Source organism: Accipiter gentilis, chromosome 9, assembly GCF_929443795.1.
Source record: "Accipiter gentilis chromosome 9, bAccGen1.1, whole genome shotgun sequence".
Classification (NCBI taxonomy): domain Eukaryota; kingdom Metazoa; phylum Chordata; class Aves; order Accipitriformes; family Accipitridae; genus Astur; species Astur gentilis.
In genome coordinates, this window is record NC_064888.1 from 40,627,820 (window position 1) to 40,646,405 (window position 18,586).

General features: G+C 39.8%; 2 protein-coding genes across 5 annotated transcripts in view; one reads left to right on the top strand and one right to left on the bottom strand.

Moving 5' to 3' along the window:
* Nucleotides 1–807: 807 nt before the first annotated feature.
* On the bottom strand, nucleotides 808–6,046 carry TEX36 (testis expressed 36). Its single transcript, XM_049810823.1, has 4 exons — nucleotides 5,996–6,046; nucleotides 5,047–5,178; nucleotides 2,373–2,453; nucleotides 808–1,050 (listed from the first exon to the last, which is right to left on the bottom strand). Exons 1-4 carry the CDS (start codon nucleotides 6,044–6,046, stop codon nucleotides 808–810), a joined length of 507 nt encoding a protein of 168 aa, XP_049666780.1.
* Nucleotides 6,047–10,001: 3,955 nt separating this feature from the next.
* EDRF1 (erythroid differentiation regulatory factor 1) overlaps nucleotides 10,002–18,586 on the top strand; it is a 28,182-nt gene continuing 19,597 nt past the window's right edge. For 2 of the 4 annotated variants that reach the window (XM_049809553.1, XM_049809556.1), the window contains exons 1-8: nucleotides 10,002–10,155; nucleotides 11,011–11,219; nucleotides 13,627–13,693; nucleotides 14,623–14,748; nucleotides 15,280–15,404; nucleotides 15,877–16,036; nucleotides 17,298–17,399; nucleotides 17,691–17,812. In XM_049809553.1, coding sequence (XP_049665510.1) covers nucleotides 10,090–10,155; nucleotides 11,011–11,219; nucleotides 13,627–13,693; nucleotides 14,623–14,748; nucleotides 15,280–15,404; nucleotides 15,877–16,036; nucleotides 17,298–17,399; nucleotides 17,691–17,812 — 977 coding nt within the window. In that variant the 5' untranslated portion in view covers nucleotides 10,002–10,089. Of the gene's footprint in view, nucleotides 10,156–11,010; nucleotides 11,220–13,626; nucleotides 13,694–14,622; nucleotides 14,749–15,279; nucleotides 15,405–15,876; nucleotides 16,037–17,297; nucleotides 17,400–17,690; nucleotides 17,813–18,586 lie in introns of those variants that run through there. The other 2 variants (XM_049809554.1, XM_049809555.1) reach the window with 2 other exon arrangements.

Below are 18,586 nucleotides of genomic sequence, written 5' to 3' on the forward strand. Positions count from 1 at the left end.
CCTTCCTTAGGGACATGTAACTATAAAATCATAAGGTTTTTTTCAGATCCAGTCTACCTCAAACTCAAATGTTCATGCAACCTTCCACATTCAGCTTGAGCTTTTTTTCTCCCTACTGCGATGAATGATGCATACATACGTACACTCACATTTTGTGAGTGCACACAGAGGCACGCAAACATCCTTTACAACATCCTTTCTTTCTTTACTAACACAACTCCTGTGTTATAACCGAACATTAGTTATTTTGCACAGTAACGTGACGTGCGGCTTCTTTTTTTATCTAGTTTCTCTAATGGCTAGTAACCTCCCTTCACAGCCATGAAACCTTTCAGAAAAGTTTATCTCTTACCTGAACATGCAGTTTCGGCTCCCTATTGTGGTAAACCCTCAAGGATCCAGTTCCATTATACACTTCTGTCAACGCAGATCCTGTCAGCTGCTTGAGGCACAGCCACACCACTGATTCTGAAGTTGAAGGAGCTTTTGTATCAAGATGAGGGTCAACCAGTTATCAGATAACACAAGTACAATCACTACCTCTGTTCACCTAATCGAGGTATTTCTAAAAATACGTACAATCATGCTTTTCCTTATAATGCTCCTCATCATTAAAATTTTTATAGTAATGTATGTCTTCAGAGTAATATATGATCGTTGATTTCAATGAACTCTCAACTGTACTACCACATTCGCTTTACACAAATGTTTATTTCATCATCCATTTGAGTAACAAGTAGTTCAGATCTCGAGAAAAGGCTCTGATGATGGTAAGTCAGTGCTATAAAGGTGTTTTTATAATTAAGATTACTTGTTTGGCTGCAGGTTTTTTTCATTCTCAGGAACAGGTTTGTGAGTGCAACATTTTCCTGAGTGGTGTTTTGGATAACGCCTACAAAATGGACTCTCGGTATTTTGACCTTTCACAAAAGATGTCTGATAAATGGTTAAGCCATCCTCGCTGCTAGGAACTGATTCATGAGCCCATAGGAAGAAGTTCTGTGAGTTCTGTTGCCGTCTCTCTGGTTCTACCTTCCTCCGGCCCATACCCTAGCAAAAAAATTGAAAGAAAAATTCATTTAAACATATGACTTACAATCACAGTTTCACAGATGAATCTTGTAACAGTCACTACCCCACTGGGAAGTTAACGAAGCTGTTACCACAGTGATTTCAAGAACTCATGGTTCATCTTTAGCAAGTCAAAAATAATATTGTCAGACTTGCCTGCATGAACATTTCTGGTTGCATATATAATGGGAAATCTGTTCACCTTCCACCTCTTAGTACTAATAACCACTTATATTTTGCATTTCTGTAGCATACTATATACTCAAGCTTATTTAGCTATACTCAGCTAAATGAATCTTCAGAGTAACCCAAAGAAATAGACAGGTTAATAATTTTATGTTCAGACTGCAATAAAGAAACTGAGACAGACCATGAAATCTGAATCTTCAATGCTATCCCTTGTATGTCCAAACACAGAGAGACAGCCTGATTTTCACACTCCATAGCTTGTAGGAAATTTATTTGGAATTATGGTTGATCAGTATCTCTAAAACTATGAGATACTGCACAAAGCGCACAGAAATGGAGGTTACTCAGTAAACAATGAATACCAAAAAATCTAGGTCTAAGAGAGCCCAAAGTCAGACAAACTTTCCATATCCCAATTCACTGCTTCCTCCTCTACCTATTATCTTGTGAACTGCACTATTTGTTCTGTTGCCTAGAAAGACGTCAACAATTGAAGAAAAGTGGAAAAATACGAAAATGTTGCACATACAGAAAAGCCCAAAAGAATTTAAATTCTATTCAAAGTTGTAGCTTCTACAATATATATTTAAACAGGTATATTATAAAGAGATGTGGAATGGAAAATCATACATTCTGAAGATATATTGTGGGTATCCTAGGGATTTCGGTTAAACTATGATAAAGATGAGTCTGAACCACGTATGTGGGACTGTGAATTATCAATGGCTGAGATCCCTACAAAAGTTCATCACAAGGCAAGACACTTTTAGCATACTAATAGGACATATAACTGGGTACAAAACCATGTTAAGACATAACCACCAGGACCACTAGAAGATGCCGGTCAGAGACCCAAATCATGAGTTTGTTGCTCCCCTTGAATTCTGCCGCTCTCAATGACCATGTGTGCTGAGGTATACCTGCGCCAGCCCCAGAGGAGTCCCACCACTATACTAATAAAAAGTATGTTTTTCTTTGCTGTTTACATTTTTCAATTCTCACAATTTTTAGCATCTATAACATTTGCAAGGCAAAGAAAAGATACACTGTTTAATCTCTGGCAGACTGAGAGATATGAACTTGCTTGATTTTTCTCAGTGCTGGGTACTTACAAAATCAAAATACTCTCCTACATTTTGTAGACAGTGTCTGTTGTCATGAGAAGAAAATGGGAAATTGTTGTTCACTGCTCTCTGAAAAAAAAAAGAAATTATAGGAAAAAATATGAATTTTCATATACCTTGTTTGGAGTCTACTAGTCTTAGTGTTTATATTCCGATAGATGCTGAAATTACAGCTGCCTATGTTCTAACACAGAAGTCATATGTTAAATCTTCAACTGCACATAATTTTATAGAGGCAATGTGAACCCTCTGTATATATTTTATTTTTTTTTTACAAAACCATCAGGAGGGTTTGTGTTCCCTTGACTTGCTGAATATATACATGATTAATATAAAAGTGTGAATTTTCAAATAAGAAATGATACATTCTGTCTGCAAGCAGCAAAATACTAGATATGTCAGGATTGCCTTATTTGATTCACTAGTAAGCCTAAAGCTAATTAAAATGAACTACAAAAGGGACCTCAAAACTGAATTAATCTATGATTTATGTACTGAATGTCATGTACACTGGTTGTTGCAGGGGAAGTGGAGGAGGTATTAACTGCATAACTAATTTATAATCTCATTCTTTAACATAATGTTCATCCAGTCTCTAAAATGAAAATAGAGTTTTAGAAGAAAAAAAGGACAACTGCAAAAGAACTATTCTGAAAGTAAATTAACATTTTTTTTGTTTATTTGTTTATTACATATCATTGCAATATTATTAAAATAGCTAAAAATTGAAACACTGAAAACTCTTCCGGACTATTAGATTGCTTCTGTTCTTCCCCAGGCATTATTTTCCTGCTTCATGTTGGGAACTTTTTGGTTTTTCTGTAAATGCTCTAGCAATTTTTACTTTTAACATTGTGAAATATGTTTTTCATCCTCCAACTATGATATTCACCTCCAAACAGGAAAGCAAGTTTTAATGTAACACAATTTAAAAAACGTGTTTCAAGAGTAAGTGACTCTGAATCAGTTCTAAAGATAAACGTAACTGGAGGCGAGGCCTGATCCAGCAAGAAGAATCACCAAATACAAAATCTGCCTGCATGGAGTCAGCTGCATGATCATATCTTAGGGTATTTGGTATACTAGACAGATTCTTTACTTTTTTTAGGTACGTGCCACACGTTCACTTGTTTTCTCATACAGGTTCAACCAGACTGTAGTTCAATGGATAAGTAAATTCAGTGGATACATTCTCATATATGTGTTTAAAAATAAGCACCTTCTAAGTCAGTAAAATATAAGACTTACTAAAATACATGTCAATCTTAACGTTTTAAGAATAGTGTTTATTACTAGTGTCTATATGCTGCAGGAAAATTGAAAACCAAGATGGTAAATATTGAGTATCAGTTCTTGGAAGGACTCCCCATGTTAACTAATGGTCAAAAAAAATCTATTACAGAATAATTATAGGACTATCATGGACTAAGAAATAAGAGGTAATATAAGCCTAAACAGTACTATATTACTGAGAAAATTAATTAACCTCCCAGCCAGTGAGTTCCCTCATACAAAGAGATTAGAGACATCCAGCTTCACATGCAGTGAGCTTCAAACACTCTATTCAGCACTTTTTAAGTGTCACATAAACAAACTTCCTCAGATTGTTCTGTGACATCACATTTTAGCCTTTAATGCATCTTCGTGCTCTCACCGCTGATCTCATTTTAATTCTTGATTTATGACAGATAGGAATCCCACTAATTCTTTTTAACAGTGAAGGGCTGGTAAATACAAGACATAAAACATCAGGTGAGCAGTCATACTAGTGTTGATAAAAGGTCCATCTAACCTGGTTCTCCTTTTCAGGCAGTGGCTAAGACCAGATGCTCCACAGAAAGGTATACATAATATCAATATAATGTATGCTCATGTTACAGTATAATCTTCCCTTTTTCTTTTCAATAGCCCCAAGCTTTCCTTTTAAATATTCCTTCCTAGCCCATTTCTGCTCTTCATTATAGCAAAATCTCTGAAATGAACTCAATATAATTGCTATGCTTATAGAAAATGAAAATAGAAATGTTCTGTGCACAAAGTGGGTGGGTAAAGCAAAGCTCAGTGTGATGATAAAATCAGGCCATAAAAATGTGCTTATGAAATTGTAACATTTTAAATACTCGTGATTGTAAAATAGTGTTTTGTTTGTTTCCAAAATTGTCCCAAATCTCTGAATTTTTAAGCAAGCCTTAAAAATGTTTGAATTGGGAAGCTTCTAACTTTTTAATGATAAAAAAATCTTTTGCTCGAATATACAGAATTTCTGACATTTAATTCAAAACAGACCATCAAATTTCAATTAAACATTCTTACAGGGCTTTACACGCAGGTTTTGGACTGAGATTCATCAGAGTATATTCTGGCACATAAACGTGCCTTAAACAGCTATAGTAGCTAATAAAACAGAAAAGTAACTGATACTGGAAATCAGTAATAACTACAGCAGGACTTCTGAGTATCCAAAATTATAACTGAGTAGCAGCAAAATATGTTTCTTCCTTAGCACAGCTAGCAATCATTTTACTCCCTGAGGCACAAAGTCTGCCAGACCATAGTGACTGCTTTGCTAACTACAGTAAGTGCTATTCTTACTTATAACTTAGCAAGTGATATCTTGCAAAACAGAGCTCTATAGATTGAGTGTATTGCCACAGTAACTCACCTGCTCCCGAGTTCTGTATGCTAGCGGCAATCTATCCTCAACATACTGAGCTGCTCCTGAGTTCTGGACCTGTTTTAGTGCAGAGGTTGTAGTTGACTCAGGTTGATCCTGGCATACTCCAACATGAGCAAACTAGAAAATAATGAAAATTGTGACCCATTTTTAAAAAAAGCTAACAACAAACCCTCAAATAAATAGGATCAGAAATGTTGGCAAAATCGTGTTTTCCCATTTATTTTTTATTATTTGGATTGCAGCAGCACCTAGTGGCCTCTGGAAAAATCAGAAGCTTCCCCCACATAACACAACCCGGACCATAAAGACCTCATGACATACATCAGTAAAACTGACAAGAATATTATTTCTCCAGAAACTTTCCAAAAATTCTTTATATAGTGATAATCCATCTACAAAACCCACTTATGCTATAACGTCTTTTTTTCAAGCCCATGGCGCTCCTGCTGTTGTACCACCGTAGGTTTGAAAGCACAAAACTTTTGGGGAACAGCTGCAGCCAAACGTTAGGCCCAGGGGTTGAGAGACTGAAGAAGAGCCTGTGCCAGGCGTGTGTCACAGTGCCCTGGGATGCCCAGATGTCCCAACCCAGGGCCTCCAACGGGGGCCAGGGCACTTCTCCTGAGGGCGAGAGCTGAGGCAAACGTCAGCTGGCATTTTCCAGAAGATAGTCAGCTAGGGCTAAATATAAAAGAGACGTCCAGCACTGTTGGAAAACTGGGAGGAGAAAAAAAAAAAATCCCGCCAGAGTTTGCTTTAGCATACTTCCTCTGAATACCTAGGGCACCTTTTTCCTCATAAACATCAGGAACGGGAAACCTCGTTTCTGGCTACAGGACAAAGCCACCCGCAACACGGCGCTTTTTCGAGAGTTTAAGGATAAGGATAAAAAAAAGCCCCGCGGGGAGCACAGGGGGTCCCCCCCCGCCCTCACCCAGGCGCCGGTGCGCTGCTCGCTGGGGTGGAAGCACCGGCCCTTGGACATGGCTCCGCGCCGCCGCCGCCCCCGGCCGCTCTGCCCGGGACCCCCCCCGAGCACCCCGGTTGCCTCGGGGACCGCTTGTCCAGCTCACAGAGGAACGGGAACCCCCCCCCCCCGCCGTGACTTCAGACCCTCCCTGACTGCGTCACTACGTGAGCTGGTGTTTCAGTAAGAGCCGGAGGACCGAAGGCAACGCTGCTCTTAGCCTTCGACTGGGTTTGGGGGGGGGGGGAAGTTGGTAAAAGTATTGAATGCTGTCTTCAAACGGGAGGGGAATGGAGTCTGGTGCAAAAATTAACTAGTTCTGCACCGCTACTTCAATAACACTTTACAATCTGAATGGTAATATCTAAAGAAAGGAGGGTCATTTTTGAGGAAAAAAACCAAGGACATTAGGTATATTATTTTTAAGATGTAACTTCATGCTCTTTTTAAAGTTGCTTTACACATACACACATCGTAATTGCGTATCACGATATTTGTTTAAAAAAAAAAAAAAAACAAACCCTGACAGCACCTTAAGGATATTTTGCCTCCGAGTTTGAGCACTGACTTGTAAACACCCATAACATTTAACTGTTGGCACACTCCAGTAGCAAGCACTGCCCTGGCAGGTGTTCGGGAAAAGCATCGGGGACTGCGTCCCTCAAGAAATTTGGGGGTGGCTGCCCTGCCGGGTGGCAGACAACACTGGATCATGGATGCCATCTGCACCATGTCACCTGCCTGCTGGCCAAAAAAGTCCCTAGTCCATTCATTCGTATTACAGCCATAGTCTCCAAGATGAATGTAGCAGACTTTTTTTTAAGTATAACATTTTGTAACACATTTTTATGGATGGGGAAGTGAAGAACCAACCGAAATGCAAGGCTTATTTCACAGAAAGAAAAACTGAGGCACAAAGCCCTTGCTTACTGTGAAATGAGCCAGTGGGTGAACTCTTTACAAGGCAGAACTTCTCACTAAACCAAGCTACAAACCAAGACTTTGCCTCCCAGGCCTTGACAGACTGTAAAGTCCATGACACTCACATGGTAAGTGGCCTGTTTTCCCATACATTGATAATCAAGACTAACTTACATGGGAATCAGATACCATGGCTGGCAAACAGAACAAGAAAAAATATGGTACTTGTATTAGTTAAGTATGAATGATTCAGACAGGTGTAGCCATTTACAAAGTGCAATTACAAAGTTCCTGCGGGAAAATCTATTTTTCTATCTTACTATCAGACATAGGTAATGATATTTGGGAATACTAGCTGCCATCATGGAATTTTTCAAGGCTTTTTTTAAATGACCTACTTTGTTTCTCTAAGTATCTCCTGAACTTTTGATAATACAGATAAGAGCGATTATTTGGAACTTGTTATTATTAATGATGTCATGCCGCAAGTTACTTTTAAGTACAAAAGTAGGTAAATGACTTTTATGACAATTTACAGAGGATAATGTAAACTTTGCTAATGAAAAATAAGCTGTTCCAGGTAATGCAATTTTGGTTAAGGAAAAAAAAAAGAACTATTAACAAGCTGTAAGAGCAACATGTTTTGAAACACTTTCATGATTGTGTTGTCATCTCAGCCTTGACTGTAATGAACTATGCCCATGTCTGAATGTGCCAGGATCAGTTCAGAAGGCTGTGGAGATAACTCAGGCTATTTTTAAGACCAAGTAAGCCAGTGAGAAGGATAACAACTAGAGAAGGATAAAAAAATGTGACAGGCAGATGAACCTACAGTTTGTTTTCATTCTATTTTACTCATTTTCAGATTCAGTAACTTGGGGCCCATTATTGCAAACTCAAACAAACAGCACTTTGGCTTTTAAAATACTATTCCACTAAAATCTCCTTTTTTTCTGAAGAACTGCAACAGTTTTGTATTTACTGCTGTTTTCCAGTGAGATATGGGTAAAGCTGAAAACGTTTCAGGTTGAAACTTTAAAAGGTCCCATCCTAACACCATAAAAAGATTCTAATGAAACATAAGGAATAATTAATTAAGAAAGAGTTGTGCCAGTCTGCAATGGCAGTACGCACAGGTCCAATATAATAAAAGTTTGGCTAAAGCTGCTTTAAAACATTATCTGAAATAATTATATTTCTTAAATAGATTCTATATGTATATTTGCGTACCGGAGTATATTGTTCTATTTATAATATTGTTGTTACTGCTAAAAGACATGCTTTGTGTTAATAAAAATATGCAAAATTAGAGTATTTCAGCTTGGTTTACAAAGGAAGCAAGGCTTATGCAACTGCACTTTCTGTCTCTGAGATCCCATCATAATTTTCAAGTCTTCAGGCTATTTTCTATCAACTTGGATAAGAAAGAAAGAATTTCAAAGATGACTAGGATCATCTAAGCTCCATGAGGATCCGTGGCAGGTCAGAAAAGTACACTAGTGAAGAAAGGCAGGCCCTGGCCCAGTTGCTATGTATGTTATTGTCCTGGTTTCATCTGGGATAGAGTTAATTTTCTTTCTAGTAGCTGGTAGTGTTATGTTTTGGGTTTAGTATGAGAAGAATGTAGATAACACACTGATGTTTTCAATTGTCCCTAAGTAGTGTTTAGACTAAGTCAAGGATTTTTCAGCTTCTCACGCCCAGCCAGCCAGAAGGCTGGAGGGGCACAAGAAGTTGGGAGGGGACACAGCCAGGACAGCTGAACCAGACTGGCCAAAGGAATATTCCATACCACGTGAAGTCATGCCCAGTATGTAAACTGGGGGGAGCTGCAAGGGGGGGGAGGGAAGAGGTGTAGATCACTGCTCGGGAACTAACTGGGCATCAGTCCACAAGTGAGCGACTGCATTGTACATCACTTGTTTTGTAGATCCCAGTTCTTTCATTATTATTATTATTGTTATCATTTTGTCCCTTTCTGTCCTACTAAGCCATTCTTATCCCAACCTGTGAGTTTTACTCCCCTCTCCCCCCCCCGCCCCGTCCCCCGTCCCACTGGGTGGGGGGGAAGTGACCAAGCAGCTGTGTGGTGCTTAGTTGCTGGCTGGGGTTAAACCACAACAGTTGTCTAGGAGGAGAATGACAGGCAGCCAGCATTTGTACTTCCTGACCAGTCACAAACTGTACCATCTCTTGGGGCATGGAGAACACAGAATGTCATTAACAGGAAAAAAAAATAATTAAAAACCCTTTGGGCACTATTCAAGGTACCATTTGCCTTCAAATAGGCCGTCACAGCTAAGCTTTTGTCAAATTCAGTGCATAAGCAGAGGCTACCACACAATTCTTGATCCCCCCCACACCCTAAGGTGCTCTGTCACCAAGCATCCGCTGGTTTCATTAAGGTTACAGTTACTCAGCACGCCTACAAACCCCATCAATAAGCCCCACAGGCCCATTCCCTTACCTAAGCTACCTAACACGGCAATGTACCAGTCCTTTCTCAGGACAGGGTTGGGACAAGCCAGGTCAGCCGGGTTCCGGGAGCAGCGAGCATGAGCAGGCCCCAGAGGCTCAGCAGCTCCCTGCCACACAGAAACGCACAACCTGAGGGCCGCAGCATCTCACTCCTCGGGTGCGACCGGACCAGCTGGTGGTGGTACAACCCCCACCTCTATCACCCGCGTCCGCTCAGCGCCCCTGAGGGCGGGAAACCGCCCAGAGAAATCAAACCCGCACCTAACCCAAGCGTGAGGCGACCCGGCGCAGCCGCCATCTCCCCCCTCGCCCGCCTTTTCTCCTCACGCCTCGGCCCCGCCCCTCCCGCAAGCCCCACCCTCCGCCGCTCTCCTATTGGCCAGGAGCCCGCTCTTCCCCACCCCTAACGCTTCTTCGGGACTATCTCGGAGGAAAGGAGGGAGGCAAGGGGAGTCTCGCGAGAAGTGGCAGTTCCCGGCCTGACGCGCCTCCCGCCTCTCGGCCGGCAGCGGGCGCTGACAGCGGCCTGCCGCCCCCGGCCAGCCCCCGCCTCCCGCCCCGCCTGAGGGAGCGTTCCCCCCCCCCCACCCCCCCTCCCCGCTCCCTTCCCTCCATCGGCCGCGGCACCAGCCCCCGGCTGGCACCGGAGAAGCGAGCGGAAAATGGAGGAGCTCTGCGGTGTGGGAGCCACTGCCCCTCTGAGGGGAGACGCGGAGGAACCCAAGCAGGTAACGGCGGGGTGTGTGTGTGAGGAACGGGACTCTGCCCGCAGTGCCCTACAGCGGGAGCGGGGGTCGGTCCCGGGGCTGAGGGGTAACCGGTGTCCCCGGCGGTGCCGCCGCTGGTAGCCCGGCGCCGGGCGCTGCCGGTTTGACCGCGGCAAGCGCGGGGCTGTAAACACAGCCCACAGTAATGTTTTCGGTTGCCTCACAGGCGTGCATCCTCCTTCCAGTTTGGCGAGTGAGGGAACGCTGTTGTCAGGACTGGAGTACAGTAGGGAACGTACTAATTATGATTAAGCCTTAATTGTAAGCGGTATTTCTGTTGTTAGGCTTAAGTGCGGTGTGCTGCGTTGTGTTTACGTAAATAGTATCCCGTGGATCTGGTTGGGTTTTTTTTTCCCCCCCGAACGTGTATCACTTCACAGCTCTTAACGTGAGTGTGACGGCTGCGCGTTCTGCTGTATTTGAAAAGAAATGTGCGGTCACAAGGCTTACTTACAAAGGCAGAAACGTGTTTAGCTTTAATGTCGGTGGTTGTTAGCGAAGACTTACTTTCACAAACTTTTGCGGCATTACTGGGAATTGTGTTTTGGTTTCGGCCTTTCTGAGTAATTTCACGTTCCGTGGGGAGCTGTCCTTAATAGTACTCTAGCCTTGTAACTCCTGAAGCGGAGCATACGCTTGACGCAAGCGTTGGAATCAGCGTAACCAAAATACTCGTGAACGTGTGCAGGAGAAAATCACGATTAAATGCAGCACCAGCCTTTGGTCGGTTACCATTAAAAACAGCTTATCATAGAGCAAGTCTGATAGTGCTAATTTCTGTTGTTTTATAAGCAAATATTTCCCTTTGAAAATTAGGGGTCGGTGTTGTTTCTTGGAGGCAACGAAGTGAAAAGCAGTGCTGTGGTGAAATACTCGTCTGCCCCACCGCAAGCAGCGTTTGCTCGTCTTCAGGAGAAAACAGACTTGAAACTTCCACCTGCCAATTGGTTACGTGAAAGCGCTAAGCTGGGACCAGCAGGTACAACCATTCTTGGCAACAACAAAAAAAGTAAACCATTTTCAAGGTAAATAACGGCAGGCCCAATTCTTTCCATGCCTTTAAGAATAATTCTAAGAGTGAACTTGGACCCTATGTAATTCAAAGTATAAAGTACAGACTTTACCATAGCAACTAGCTATTGGGTTTTTTTAACCATTCTCCCCTTACTTTTTCATCCTTAGTTCTTGCCTGTATGCCATAATCTTGACTCCTTTGTAAATGATTAATGATATTGGTAATGCTGTTGATTGTTATTTTTTTCAAGTGCATGTTGACACCTTGCCTGACAAAGTCAGACTGAATTCATGTTCTTTCCTGATTGGCTGTTGCCGGTTGGCCAAAATCAAACTAGACTGGTTTAGCCAGCCATTCTGCTCCTGATAACAGGTGAAAATAGAAAAAATGTGCTTCCCCTTGAAAGCTACAGAGCCAATTTATGGCTCTTCTTAATCTTTAGAAACTGGACCTGGCTAACTAATGGCAATAGAAATTTCATAGTCATGTCAAGAGTGAATGCAGAAGGTGAAATAAGGGGCAAAACCAAAAAGCAGTGTTAACCTTTTGGTATGGTGTCGCGGTAGAGACGGACATGACAAGTAATAGATCACGCAAAATGGCTACTTTATTGTTCTAACACACCTTTTTATCCCCTTCTTCAGAGTATGTGTTAGTATATGATTGGCTTAGTTAGTAACTAACAATTCATGATTGGTGAGTTTGTCAGGACGGTTCTTCTTATCACTATCTTGTTTTCGTACTGGTCTTCTCGGATCTTTCCAGACTTCTCAAGGATATACTACAAGCTGCTCAAGGTCGCGCTGTTCTCGAACTGTCAGGAATTCCGTAGACTTGTTGCATCCCCCGACAGTATGGATATTTGTTAAATAATTGGATGAGTTGAGTTCAGAGCATTTATAAATAGGAGGCTTAAATCCTGTGCTGAACAAGCAAATTCAAGTAGTTAGTGAAATCTAACAGTTTGTGGAGGGTCTGTGTTGAAATCCTCATAATCTGTTTTAGGACTTGTACGTTTTTGAGCAGAGTAACGCGTTCCCCAGGGCTTTATGAATTTTTCCTGTTTATTTTAGATATTATGTTTGTTTGTCAAATAGAGGCTGGCAGTTTAATCTCTGTCTCTAGTGTTGGTATTAAAATGCTAATAGTGAAAGTATAACTTTGGACACATGCACATGATGTATTTATTTGGGTTGTAGTGATATCTGGTTTAATTTTAAAGAATGATCTGTACGTTGAAATATTCTAACTTAAATAGCTTGTAATTTAGAGAGGCCTTAATGAGGGTGGATGAAGATACAAGGATGTGTCTGTTACATGTAGGCCAGTTTTAGAAAACATAAATAAGAGGTAAAATAAAATGATGGCTGCTAAAATGAAAGTATTTAACGTACTTACTGCCTTAAAGAGAAACTCTTTGAAAAACTGTCCTCGTTTTTAGTGTTAAAAAAAATTAAGACCTGAATTTCTCCAATTTCCCATAGCTGTCTTAACAAACACTAAATAGTTCTGATTTTCTTGATTTTAACAAAACTTAAACTACCTCTTAGAACATCTTGAAATTGGATCTAAGCACTTCCAAAGATATCTTTGAAAAACTTGCAGAATGTAAAAATGAAATGACTTTGTTAATTAACTTTAGATCTAATTACACCTGGTAATTTTTAGCTAGAGTGTTTTTTTTGTTTGTTTTTTTTTATGAAGAAATGTTGTGGTTTAACCCCAGCCAGCAATTAAGCACCACGCAGCTGCTCGCTCACTTCCCCCCCACCCAGTGGGATGGGGGACAGAACCAGGGGGGGAAAAGTAAAACTAGTGAGTTGAGATAAGAACAGTTTAATAGAACGGAAAGGAATAAAGGAATAATGATAATAATGACAATAATAAAATGGCAATACTAATAAAAAAAGAATTGGGATAGACAAAACAGGTGATGTACAATGCAATTGCTCACACTCACTGACAGATGCCCAGTTAGTTCCCGAGCAGCGATCTGCCCCCCCCCCCCACCCCCCCCCGCCCCGACCCCCCACCTCTCTGGGCCAGCTCTCCCCAGTTTATATACTGAGCATGAGATCATATGGTATGGAATAGTCCTTTGGCCCAGTTTGGGTTGGCTGTCCCCTCTCAACTTCTTGTGCCCCTCAAGCCTTCTTGCTGGCTGGGCATGAGAAGCTGAAAAATCCTTGACTTAGTCTAAACACTACTTAGTGACAACTGAAAACGTCAGTGTGTTATCAACATTCTGCTCATACTAAATCCAAAACATAAGGCTGTACCAGCTACTAGAAAGAAAACTCTATCCCAGCCAAAACCAGGACAAGAAAAAACTTTCAAAGATTTAATAAACTTAAAAAAACAGGTCTATCTTTAATGTCACACTGCCTTTGTCTTAACTTGTAATATTTTCTAAATAGCTTTGGGATGGCGTATGACTTCATTGACTCAGTTGGAAATGATGTAGATGTTGTGTCTGATTCAGAGGTATGTATAACTTTTTATGTTCTATCATTCAAACTCTTGCATTGTATAAACCTTATTTTAAGATACTGTCATGGCTTCTGTCATCTTTGTGTCCTTTGAGAACAAGTAAGATCCTGTAGTGAAACACAAACAGATTACCTAACTTTCGCTCTGTCATTTAAGGGAGTTGTGATCATTGAATAAGAAATGTAGAGACAAAATTGTATTTCCTGTGGATTTCTACAAATAATCTTCAGCTAAAGTATGGGGTTTAGTGAATGCAGCACATCAGTCTTGCAATGTAGTTGTCTTGTGTGTTCAAAATTGGTTATTTTAATGTGAATTATTACTTTCAAGATGATTTTTTTTTTTTCCTATTCTTTTCTAGAAGAAATAGATCCGCTTCAACCTTCTTCTTTCCTCTGATTTTTTGTCAGCTTTTTTGGTGCTGGTGATACTTGTAGAATTCAGATGAGGCTCTTCAGAAAAGGAAACATACATACTCATTTACTGTCTCAGTGTTGATGTTTGGCAGATTTTTATTCAGACTTAGATCTCTGTGCAGTTTCCTCTGGGTATCTGACAAAGTGTTGGTATTCCTGTGGTGAAGATAAAGCTTTAAAAATCCAAACCATCCACTTGTATTTTTTGTCACTTTTGATGTTGCCTGGTTGTGATGATCCAAAGAGAGACCATGTTTAAACCATGTGTGTGGTTTATACTGACTACTTTGTCTCTTTATCACGGTCATTCGTGTTCTCTGACCTCAACAATTGCAACTTTTTGTAGAATGGCCTTCTTAAAATCACTGGCACTACAAGGTTTTGTTTGCCTGCCCGTGCCTCTCCAATTTTAGTAGTGTATTCTTTGCTTACAGTTTCCTGAGAATTGTCTCTACATTGCAGTATAATTGTATTGAGTATTATTTCTGTTCTCTTTTCTCCTGCAAGAATATTAAAAAACTTCTGAAGATACCTTATAGCAAGTCACATGTGAGCATGGCAGTACATCGCATTGGGCGGACACTTTTGTTGGATGAGCTAGATATTCAAGAACTCTTCATGAGATCATCTCAGGTTAACCATTTTTTTTTGTTGTTTTGTTAAGTATGTCGTGTGGTCAAAATGCTTTATTTCAAGAATACTATAGCCAAGAAGAAAGCATGTATGTATCAAAATGCCTGAGAATCATATGCGCGTAGAAAAGGTGCTCTACTGTGCAGCAGTCGGTTTACCCATGAACTGCATCTGATGTCCTATATTTATGGTATTGTAAGATTAAAATTCTATGCCCCACTTTCTTGTAATTACTTCGCTATTGCTATACTATTTTATTAGTTTTATTATTAATAAGTATTTGTTACCTGTGTAACCTCTTACCATGTATCTGACTTTCTAATGAAGTCAACTTTTCAGTAAGAACGTAACTTTCCTAGAAGAAACGTTTTCAGTAACTGACCAATTCAAGACTTTAGCTGTGAAGTTATTTTCTGTTGTTTTTTTTTTTTGTTGTTGTTGTTGTGGATGAGTATTCATAACTTACTGAGGCACTTGGTTTACTTTCCAGATGCTTCTTGATATTAATTTTGTATTTATGATATTGCCTAGACAGGGGACTGGACATGGCTGAAAGAGTTTTATCAAAGGCTGATTGATCAGAAGTGGCAACGAAAAAAGAAGAGTAAAGAACATTGGTACCAGAAGGCTATACTCTCTAAATTTTTGTATTACAGGTAACCTTATGTCTGCTTGAGTCTCGGAACTCTGCATCACTTGCTTTTGCCTAGTTTCTTGTCTTGAAGTAAATGCTAAAATTCCATTATGGTCTATCTTATTTACTGATTTATCCTTATACAGGGGAAATTGAGGGATGACATCAGGAAATGACATGTACATGTTTTAACAGAATTTGAGGTATTTTAAAGTAAAACTGAAGTATTAAAGAATAAAATAAACAGCGTGACTTAATTAACTGCATATCTCAATATTTATGGGTTTGAGGGAAGAATAAGTTAAAATACGCAGGGTAGACTGTGACACCTGCTGTGATTTTGTATAAATTTGAGCAGTGAACAACTTGGTGATATAGCAGTCTTTTAGTGTATTAGCAAAGTCATTCTTTGAGAACAGGGCATCAAATATAACAGTTCTAGAAAGGATCTGTTTGCATATTGTCGACTGAACTTTTTAATGTTGCTTTGTCAGTATTAATGGTGATGGAGCTGCTCAGCCTGTTCCTTCCACTTCAAAACAGCATCAGGAGGGTCCTGTTTCAGGTGAGAGTGATGAAGCAGGAAGGTCCTCCTGGCCAGCTCCTTTTGAAATGCCTTCTTCATTATCGGAAGATCCAGGTGCCTCTAACCAGGTTAGTGTTTGTAATGTTTTAAATGGCACCTTAGTTTTCATAGAGACATATATATTGGAAGATTTTTAAAGGTGCTGCTGCAGTATTTTTTTGCTGAAAGAAATTAACTAAGGCATTAGAAGGACTTGGCAGTACGTGCGGTTTAGCTTATGCCAGTGTTTCAGAGCTCCAAATTTCAGATTTATTTTTTTTTTCCTGTCACTGTAATGCTAACTACATATTTATCTGTGCATTTTTGGGAAACAAAACTTTAGGCTAGGAGTAGTCATCAATGACTTTACCTAAAAGTAGGAAAATCTGATATTGAGAAGGTGTGTATGGAAGCCTAAGGTTTTGGCCTTTCTTCTTAAATCCACCATTAAAATGAATCTGTGGCCCTGAATTAAGTGAAGAGGAAAATGAAGATCTATGAAAATGTTTGCAGAACAATTAAGCAACACTTACAACTACTTGCTATGAGATTACACAAGTGGAAGATGAAGGTGTTGATAGTAATTATGCAACAAACTATGATTAGTATTAGGCTGTAATCCAAGGTTTCAATCTGTGGCTAAGCTTATTTATGAAAACTGTTAATTCCTGTGGGTTTTGAGTAATATAATATAGGTATTGATTAAATTTCTGCGAAGTTGAAAGATCTGTTGTATTCAGTCTACGTTAATGTAATAATGATGCTATAGTTATGCGTAGACAGTATTACAAACTGGTATGCCAAATAATTACTTGGTCAGCTCACTTATGAAGGGTCTAACCTACATTATCCATAAAATTGTAAATGTGTATGTTGCAGTGTGGTAATATGCTAAAGTGGAGAAATATTTCAGTACTTGAAAGCTTTTTGAAAAAGGACTACTTCTCTCTTTCACCTTCTTGAGGAGCTGTTGCCTAATAACAGCAGACTGTTTATCATAAAGAAGCTGTTGTGCATTTTTACAGTGTCCTTTAATTTATAAATAAGAGATCAGGATAGAGGTTTTACTTCTGGAGACTGATAATCTGGTGCTGACCCTGGGATAATGAAGAGTTTCTATAAAAACTTTCTGATTTATTTCCAAAGCCTCTGAGAATATAAAGTGCAAATTTTTGGTACTAGCTGTAGAAAAGAAGCATTCTAGTCACTGACTAGAAGCTTTTTGTAGTTCAGTATTTAAAGATGTTAGAGGTAAAGATTTTTTCCTCATATGCTTTTGTTCAGATTTTTTTTAATGGCCTAACTTAACCTCAGCAGCAGAATCACTCCTTATCCTTGTGCTTTTCACAGGGAAGTGTGCCTCTTGAACCCTCATATATAGTGGGGCATGTGGCCTCAGCCCCCAAAGAACAAAACCTGACTACTTTGTTCAATGACGGGGAAAACAGTCAGGTATGCTATATGTGAAATTTGAGCTCAAACACTGAACACCCAATTTAATCAAACATTTTAAAATTTGGTCTAAATTGGAACCAAGAGAAAAACTAAGTCCCCTGTAGAAGTAGCTTTTGTGGCATCTGTGATCTCAGTCTTTTAAGTTAATGTGAATGCGTAGCATAGTTCATTATGTGTTGTCTTTTATTTGCTGCTTTTGCTTCTGGCTTTCTCATAATTCCACAGAATGTTATAGAGAACAAGTTTTATACTAGTGATTTATAGACCAATTTTTTTCTCTTAACGAAGGGACTTAAAAATGACTTTGTTCGTAATATCTTGTGGACCTTTGAAGATATCCACATGTTAGTAGGATCAAATATGCCTATATTTGGAGGTGGGAGATACCCTGCTGTGAGCTTGCGTCTCAGGTAAGTTAATGAGATATACATGCCAGCCTTGACTTGCCTGTTGCTTTGCTTCCTGTTTAGCTATCTGCATTTTGTTTGGTTGACTCTTAATTTTTATGTGCAGTTTAAGGAATAAAATCCATGCTTTAGACTTAAGTGGTGATGGCATCGTAAAGTGCAGGAAAAACAGAAGCAGTCCCAAAGCCATGCCACTGCACTGGGACTTGAGATGCTCTGCTGCTTTTTCTCACTCTCTAAATCTGTATTTGAAAGTACTGGCTGTTTGCAACCTTTCCTGACTTCAGTGTGAATCTTAAGTGTTAAAACGCTTCTGTACATCTAGTCCTTAATTTCATTCTATTGCTATTTTTATAAGAGGGCAGTAATATTTCTCCTACTGGGATTCTGAGTTTCAGTAACTGCTAGTAGGGCGTAAGTACTTAAAATTTGTGACTATAGTAGTTCTAAGTTCTGTCTTACTGTTCGCTTTATATTGATCACTTGATTATCAGTCTTTCTGGTAAGAATGAGCAAAAATTTGAAACTTGTTTGCTGTAATTGTCATCTTTTCAAGATGTATCTAGGAATTAACAGTACGTTGCTTTGCAACAATTTTGGAAGGTCTGGGAGAAGACTTGTGCTATAATTAGTTGCAGCTAATACTGATATTCCTTTAGAACTTCTCACGTACTTATTATCTTGGTAATAATGTGACATCTGAAGCTTTTTAAAGTTTCAGTGTAAGCATGGGCAAAAATTCAAAACTGCTGAGGGAATGTGAGTGTATTCTATTGG